At 42.9% G+C, this 9,160-nt stretch overlaps 1 protein-coding gene across 1 annotated transcript in view; it reads right to left on the bottom strand.

The window, feature by feature from the left end:
• ADAMTS19 (ADAM metallopeptidase with thrombospondin type 1 motif, 19) overlaps positions 1 to 9,160 on the bottom strand; it is a 426,420-nt gene that overhangs the window by 416,305 nt on the left and 955 nt on the right. Inside the window, 2 exon segments of the mRNA XM_006886015.1 lie at positions 8,537 to 8,896; positions 8,898 to 9,052. Of these exon segments, the coding sequence (XP_006886077.1) occupies positions 8,537 to 8,896; positions 8,898 to 9,052 (515 nt within the window).

The raw sequence follows: 9,160 nt of genomic DNA, 5'->3' as shown, positions 1-9,160 counted from the left end.
GTGCGGGGAGAAGGGTGCAACAATGAATGAATGGAATCCCAAAATCTCTGTAGATGTTCATTGAAATGAAAAATAAACAACCTAAATTAAAAAAAAAAAAAGTGGATGGCCTGTCTTGAAGTGGAGATGCAATCCATACCTAAGGCTGCCTTCTTTGATCTTCTACAACAAGTACTTCAAGTCCTCCTCACTTTTAGCAAGCAAAGTTGTGTCGTCTGCACAATGCAGATTATTTCTCCTCCAATCCTGATGTCACATTCTTCTTCATAGAGTTCAGCCTGTCAAATTTGCTCATCACTGAGGTTGTTAACAATTACAGCTTGCTTGGTTCCACAAGAAAATCAAACAACTAATTACACTGGGAAAATCTGCTGTCAGGAACCTCTGGAGAGTACTGAGAAGTAACAATGTCTGGAGGCTAAGGTGCACCTGATCCAGGCTATGGTATACACAATTACTTGCCATGCATTAAAGAGCTGGACAATGATTAAAGATGATAGAAGAAGAATAGATGCCTTTGAGTTGTGGTATTGGAGGAGTCTTAAACATACCATGGAGAACCAAGAAAACAAGTTAAGTCTGTCTTGAAGAAGGTGAAACCAAGTTTCTCCTTGGAGGCTAGGATTCTGAAGTTCTGGCACACATACTTTGGGCACATGGCCAGGAAGGACCAGTCCTTGGAGAAGGACATCATGCTCAGACAGTGCAGGAGAGAAAGACCCCAGATGAGATGGATTGATATAGTAACTGGGGCAAAGGGAGTAGGTATGTCAGCATCAGTGAGAATGGCTCAGGACAGGGCAGGTTTCAGAGCCGGTATACATAGGGTTGCTTTGAGTCATGACTCGATGGCACATAACAACATACAGATTGAATAGGTATGGAGGGGGGATACAACCCTGACTCACTCCCTTTCTAATTTTATACTATGTAGTGTTCTCCTTCTCTTTTGACAAAACAGCCCCTTGAACAGGTCTAAGTTTCGTAGGAGCACAATTAAGTGTTCTCTCGGATTTCTATTTTTTTCAGTGTTAGCTATAGTGTGTTATGATCCACACAGTCACATGTCTTTGTACAGTCAATAAAGCATAAACAGACAAAAGAAAAAAAAGATGACCAGTCCTTCTTCCTAATATGCCTTTCTGCTAGATAATACCAAATTCTATAAGTTATGCAACAATACTAGGTACTGTTGTTACATGCTGGAAAGTCACTTGAATCTCACAGTGACCCTATGCACAACAGCTCTGAAACCCTGAACCCTGCCCTCTCCCAAGCTAATTTCACTGTCTCTGACACACCTACCCTCATTACCCCAATTACTGTGCCAATTCATCTCATCCAGAGTCTTCCTTTCTTGTGGTTTCTCTCCACCCTCCCAAGCATAATGCCCTTCTCCAATGACTGGTCCCACATGGAAACATGCCCAAAGTATGTCAGACAGAACTTCAAAACCCTGTCTCCAAGGAGCAACTTGGTTTTACCCTCTCTAGGACAAATGTGTTTGTTCTCTTGGCAGTTCTCCAGCACTACAACTCAAAGGCATTTTTCCCCACACAATCCGGCCCCAACACCATCAACAGCTGCCGCTGCCTGCCCGCCTGGATGGTTTGCCATCCAGCTCATTGGTCAGTTTGTTGACCATACCATCCTGCCATACCTGCCCAGTAAGCCAATATTATGAAAGTGTAGAATGACAGAGAACAGAGTAGCCAGAGGCCTAAGCCATCAAATGGAAAGGGAGGGGAAAGAGCTGTTTGTGGGGAGGGATGAAGGAAGGGAGGAGGATGCTGGCAAGGTCGGTAGGGGGTACTGGAACACTATGCATGAGCAAAAGGGGGAGGCAAGAGTAACACAGAGTCTGTTAGCTGTGTAATCTGGAAGGGTTTTCATCTGTCCCTTTGGGTTAAATGTGGCTTGTCCATCAGATCTGATTATAAAGCTGAGCATCCAATCTAAGATAGATTAGGAAAAAGAACTGGACATCCATTTCCAAAGTAACAGGCCTTCAAAAACCCGATATACAATAGAACTCACTAGACTGGACTAGTAGATATGGCACAAGAGGCTGAGCACCCCCTACTGGGAAACATAAAGGAGGAATAGACACTAGTGATTGGAAAGTGGAATGTAAGAAATACGTATGTAGGGAAATTGGACACTGTTAAGGAAGAAATGGATTGTAGAAATATTGACAGACAAGGTATTGGTGAAATGAGATGGACTGGCATGGGACATTGTGAATCAGACAAGCAACCACATGATTTACTTCGCTAGAAATTAAAAAAGGTGAGGAAAAACAAGATCGTACTCATAGTTAAAAAGACCATTTCTGGATTCATCTACAGTATTGTGAGCAACAGGATAGTATCTACAAGTATAGAAGGAAGATCTGTTAATACCATTACCATTCAGGTATTTGCACCAACTAGGTACTAGATAATACCAAATTGTGAAAGGGGAACAAAGGTATAGGTAGGCTGAGGGCTGACATTTTCTGTATAATTTGACAATCCCTTACCAACTGAGAAGGAAAAAACTCAAAGCAGTTACTTTTATAAATAATTAACTACCCTTTTGTTATGTTGTTAGAGTCATAGAGTCAAGTTCAATCCATAATGAACCTATGAACCACAGATCTGAACCCTGTGCTATCCTGTGCCATCCTCATAATCTCTGACAAACTTGAGCCCATTGTTGCAGTCACTGTATCAATCCACCTTGCTGGGGTGGGGGGGTGTCTTCCTCTCTTTTGCTGACCCCTCCACCTTTCCACATATGATGTCTTTTTATGAGGAATAGCCTCTCCTAACAGTATGTCTAAAGTATATGAGACAAAGCTTTATCATCTTTGCCTCCAAATAGCATTCTGGCTTCACCTTCTCCAAGGCATATACGTTTCTTTTTTTGACAGACCACAGTATATTCAGGACTCTTCTCCAATATCAGAATTCAAAGGCATCAATTCTTCTGTCATCCTTATTCATTGTCCAGCTCTTAGACACATAGCAAGTGATTAAAAATACTATGGCCTGAATCAAGTGTACCTTGGTCCTGATAAAGTCATAATTCTTTACATTAGAATCACAGGTTTACAGAATTTTAGAAATAAAGAGCCAGAATACAGTTAGTGACTATCCATCTATAGTTAGAAAAAGTCCATATTCTAGAAGACAAAGTTTTTGAGATCTGATTATAAGACTTTTTAGTATCCTTTTCTCTTAAAGTCTCATCAACCATAAGTCACGGAAGAGTTGACTATATCCTTCATTGGCTATGCACTTTGGTCCCTCCATTCAATCAGTTCCCTCTACGGAAAACACTCGGTACTCTTGTTCTGCCTAGAGAAAGTCCTCCCATCCTTCAAAAGTCACTTCAATTCTCTCAGTGGTGGGAAGCCTTCCCCAACTTTCCCCAGAGGGATTTTACCTCAGGTATAATGTTTGATTCAAATCTCTTCAGTAGTCACAAGGGTTAACCTGCTTAACTGCTCACTAAAATGATGGCAAGGATAGTCTATTCAGAAGACTCTCAGAAGAAAAATTAGGGATCTACTCCCACAAAAAAAGGTGACCCAACAGAGTGTGGATATTATTGAACAATATCCCTAATGTTACACGCAAGTAAGATTCTTCTGAAGATTATCCAAAAGACTGGTACAGTGTATCAGCAGAAACTGCCGATAATGCAAGGCTGGGTTTAGAAGAGGCTGTGGCACTAGGGACATCACAGCCAACATTAGATGGGACTTGGACCAAAGGTGAGAGTACCACAGGAGTGTCTAATGCTGTTTCATGGACCATGCAAAGGCATTTGACTGTGTGGATCACAATAAACTGTGGCTAACCTTGAGAAGAATAGGGATCCCAGAACACTTAATTTTCCTCATGTGAAACCTATACTTGGACCAGGAAGCAGCAGTCAGAACAAAGCAGGGAAACTGCATGGTTCAGGATCAGGAAGGTGTGCATCAGGGATGCATCCTATCTCCATACCTTTTCAATCTATATGTGGAGCAGATCATTGGGGAGGCAGAATGTTATGAGGAGGAATGTGGCATCAGGATTAAAGAAAGATGTATCAAATGTTAGCAAATGACACAACCTTGCTTACTGAAACTGATGAGGACATAAGACATTTGCTGCAGAGGCTCAAGGATTGAAGCCCAACATTAAGAAAACAAAGATTCTCACTACTGGGCCAATTAGCAGCTTTATGATGGACAGAAAAGAGATTGAGATTGTTGATAACTTCAACTTGTTTGGTTCCACAATCAACACTCTTGGCACCAGCAGTCAGGAAATCAAAACACAAATTGCATCGGGTATCAGGGACCTCTCTAGAGTACTGAAGAGCAACAATGTCAATCTGGAGACTAAGGTGCGCCTGCTGGACAATAACTAAGGATGACAGAAAAAAGATGAATGTCTTTGAGTTGTGGTGCTGGAGAAGAGTATTGAACATCCTGGGGACCGCAAGTAGAATAAATAGCTCTGTCCTGGAAAGGGTGAAACTGGGCTGCTTCTTGGAGGCAAGGATTTGGAGGCTCTATCTCACATACTTTGGTCATGTGGTCAGAAGGGACTAGTCCTTGGAGAAGAACATCATTATTTGAAGGGTGGATGGGATAGTGCAGGAGAGGAAGACCCAGGATGAGATAGATTGACTCAGTGACTAGAAGAATAAGATTAGGTCTGTGTGAGATAACAAGATTATCATCTTTGCTCAGGATAGGGCAAGTTTCAATGCTAATGTACATAGGGTTGCTATGAGTTGGAGGTGACTCGATGGCACATAACAAAAATCAGCCACTGAAAACTTTACGAAGCACAGTTCTACTTGGGCACACATGGAGTCACCAAGAGTTGTAATTGATTCAAAGGCAGCTACAAATTACATTATTGCAAGTAATGTTTGATTCTTTGTGCAGCTATATTATTATTTCATAGCCACTGTGTCAGAAAAAGAAACACAACTAAAGCAGCTGCGGTAAAGTCCAACTCACATCAATACATGTATTATTACAGAGTAGAAATCCTCCACAAAGTTATTGGGACTGTAAACTTTACAGAAACAGATTGCCAGACCTTTATTCCATGGTAGTGCTGGGTGGGTCTGAACAGCTATCTTTTAGATTAGTAGACAAGTATAAACTATTTACATATCCTGTTTACATATCTACTTGTATAAAATGTCCTTCTCCTGTCTGAAAGACAGGAATCCTCATTATCCAGCACAGTACCTAGGATACACTTAACATTCAATAGAATCTCTATTATAGCCATGATTTTTAATAAAATTAACAAATCCTTTCACATCATTTATAAAAACTGAAAAAAAGAAAACAAGTTTAATGTCACAGTCCCGATAACAAACAAAGCCCTCTCTTTCCTAATTCACCAGCTCAAGAGGAAAGGCGACTGGCATTACAGAGACTGGAGTAACAACTTCCCCTTCTTGGCTATTTGCCTACCTTTTTTCACTCCATGTCTGACTGCTATACTGTATTGCTGGCAGCGTCAGTTTTTCTCAATAACAAAGACTTCCCAGTTCAGAACACATATATATGTGGCTAATAGGAAAAGTGAGTAAAAATCCAACATGATAAACAGGTATGTCAAACTCCTATTCAGACTATGAAAAACCCACTCATAATTTTGACTTTGCTTCTTTAAATACGAAGAGAAGGCATAGCTCATTTGGAAAATCTGACCCAAAGGCACATTTCAACACAGTGAAATGCTTTATCCCCTATTGCTCCTGCCACACCGGGAATATTCTATGTGTAATTACTTAATCCCCAGCTAAAAACCAGTGGACAATGAAAGCCCCACGAAATATTTTCCCTAGTGAGACATTCACACATCAGTTCTAGAGAAAACAGTTTTAAATACTTGTCTTGTAATTCTATGCCAATTTTTTAAAAAATGTATTAATTGAAAGTGTCATATTTTAATATTAATTATTTTGGGCAGCTGGTAAAACATAGTCCCGTTCAGAAATTTATAACATTTGACTATGGGAACTAGGAGGTCAAAGGTAAGTATTTCCAGTTTTATTCTGTTTGGATTCTTAGCTATCTTTTTCCATTCCATGTCTCTAAGTACCTTTATTGTGCTGATATTTTTCCCACCTATCACTACTGGATTTTCTTCCAAATGAGCAGGTTGGTTCCACACAAACTTTTTGGGTTTTGGTTGTTTTATTATTGCGATTTCTTCAATGGCTCACTATAAACCACAAAATGAAGCCACTAATTGAGTATTTGCATTTGATTTTTCCATATTTTGTGAACTTGGCCTTAAATCAAAAGTGCAGGCAATGTTGGGGTTACCAACAAGATCTATTTCTAAGTATGTCTTCATAATCTAAGTTCATTTTTAAATAGCATTTGTAATTAAGTTGGAAAAGGTGCATATGTTTTTTATTTAGCTTTACCTAATGCAAGCAGAGCACTCTTGTGGCACTGTGCTCACGGCCTTCAACTGCTGACTAAATATTGTAGCTTTGAACCTACTAGCCACTCTTAGGAAGAAAAACTAAGTGGTAATAGGCTTCTAGAAAGATTTCCAGCCTTCGAAACCTCATGGAGCAGTTTAATTCTATCCTACTAGTCAAAATCAATGGTAGTTGGTTAGTACAAGAATGGTAACCCAGTGGCTCAACGGTTAAACACTCAGCAGCTAACCAAAAGATTAATGGTTCAAAGCAGTAGATACTCTCTGCAAGAGAGAGGTGTGTGTGGCAGTGAGATCTCATAAATATTTACAGCCTTGGAAAACCCATGGGGCAATTCTACGCTTTCCTATGAGTAAGAATTGACTCGGCAGCAAAGGTTTCACAGATTTGGGTTTAGTTCAAGAGAAGGAGCCCAGGTGACACAGTCGTTAATGCACTCCAATGTTTACTGAAAGGTTGGTAGTCTGAACCTATCAGCTGCTCTGCAAGGGGGCTCTATGGCTTAACTGGAGAGGAGCTGCACTGCCAGCTATTTGACAGGAGAAAGATGAGTAATCTCCTCCTGTGCAATTGATTAGCTGTCTCTTAAAATCCGCTGAAGGGTCAGCTATGAATTGGTTCTGACTTCTCCACAGTACATAACAAGAACAGCAGCTGTTCTGCAAGAGAAAGCTGTGTCACCTGCTTCCATAAAAACTTGCAGTCTCTGAAGCCTTGCCCTAATGAGACAGCTATTGGTTCAGTTTGGTTAGTGCAGGAAAAAGCTTGAAGTCTTTTCAGTGATACGAAGTTGCATGTCCAAGAAGAGAAAATGAGGGAGTAACTAAGAATTTGCTATAAATTAGTTAATTTCTTTCAAACTCAATGCCAATAATTTGATTCTGATCATTGGGACCCTAGAGCATAAAATAGAACTGCCTCCGAGGATTTCCTAAGCAAGCTCTGGTGGCCTAGTTGTAAGGAGTGTAGCTACAACCCCAAAGACACTCGTTTTGAATCCATCAATGGCTCTCTGCGGTAGAAAGATGGACAATTTCTTTTGCAATTAAACTGCCTCTGAAAACCCGGTGGAAGCTAAGCTATCAAGTGGATTCTGACTCAATGGTAAGCTGTAACAACATAGGCTTTCCTGGGCTATACATCTTTATGGAAGATTGCCACATTTGGTAAATTTTGAACAACTGACCTTCCAGTTAATAGATAAGCCTTTTAAAACCACGGAGCCACCAGGGATCCTCAGTCTTTGCAAAGTGGCAACTGCTTGTAGTCTAAGGGGTAGTAACAATTGTTCCAATTTCTGAATCGAGGCATTATTTAGTGAGAGCTTTTACTTTTCCTTCCTACTTCTTAGCAAGGCTCTCACACTTGCCATTTTGCCCCACCCAATGGAGAGAAGAAAATTAAATGGCTGTCAAATAAAATTTACACTTTGAGGATGGTATGTATGTCAAGCCACAGAAGCCTAATTCTTTGGATCCTGATTGGATTATAAAGTCCTTCATTGGTCAACTGTCTTTCAGCTTGCTCCTGCCTAGATCCTATCTCATCTCAGCTTAGTGAACCGTGTCCAGGGACAGCTGATGATGTGTTTAAATTCTGGACCACTGTCAAGAGCGTCATTCCATAGAGAAAGCTCTGATAACTTTGAAGGGATGGGCGGGCAACACCTTGAAAGAGATGAGGAGCTGAGGTGATGGCAAATAGGTAGAAGATTCAGTAATAAGCAGACCATTTTGTATTGTAGCAAAACCCACCACGTGGTGTGCTGATATTGTAAAGCTCTGGAAAACAGAAAAGTAGTAGAATTTGTAAGAAGTTACAGTTTTAGACAGAACGTGAAAGAAGCATACAATTCTTTAAAAGGAAAGGGCCATTTAGCCCATCTTTCTATTCCCAGCTTCCAAGAGCTCTCTCATGCAAAGTGAACACGCCAGGCATCTGGGTGGTGCCGACCAGAACAAAGTTCCGCCAGAGCACGTGGAACCGGGAGGAGGCGCATGCAAATCAGCCTGGTCGGCGCGGGGAAGTCGGTGAGTGGCAGCGGGAGCTGCCGAGCTGGAGGCAGGAAGTCACTTACCAGGCCACCTCCGCAGGTGCTGAAAGAGGCCAGCGAGCCGGGGTGCTGCAACACAGCGCCGGTGTAGAAGCAGGAGGAGTCCGGCGGCGCGGGAGGGCTCGGGGCGGCCGCTGGCCCCGTGGGCCCAGGGCCCGGCCTCGGCCACTGCTCCACGGAGAAGCGCGGCGCCAAGAAGCGGCTGTCTCTCCGGAGCAGCAGGTACAAGTCCCGGGAGAAAGCCGGGATCCTCAGCAGGACCTCGTCGCCGTCTGGCTCCGCGGCCTGGGCCGGGGGCGGGGCCGGGGGCGGCTGTGGTGGCGGCTGTGGTGGCGGCGGCGGCTGCCACGAGGCCAGGGCGCCCGGGGACACACCCCTGCAGCTCTGACCCACTACCCCCATCTTCAGGTATCGCACATTGCTCCCCACCCCGACCCGGCTCGCGCCCCCTCACACCGCCAGCTCTGAACTTTGGGACTGGCCAAGGGCCGTGCGCAGATGCAGTGGACGGTGGGAGTGGACTTGAATCTGGACACACCCCTGCAGCTCTGACAGACAACCCCCAACTTTAGGTATTGCATTGCTCCCCCCAGACCCTTCTTGCACCCCACCCCCCGCCAGCTCTGAACTTTGGGACTGGCCAAGGGC

Source organism: Elephantulus edwardii, unplaced genomic scaffold, assembly GCF_000299155.1.
Source record: "Elephantulus edwardii isolate Elephantulus edwardi_28Jun2011 unplaced genomic scaffold, EleEdw1.0 scaffold00046, whole genome shotgun sequence".
In the NCBI taxonomy this organism is placed as follows: Eukaryota; Metazoa; Chordata; class Mammalia; order Macroscelidea; family Macroscelididae; genus Elephantulus; species Elephantulus edwardii.
The sequence above is the reverse complement of the archived record's forward strand: the minus strand, read 5'-3'. Positions and strand labels throughout refer to the sequence as shown.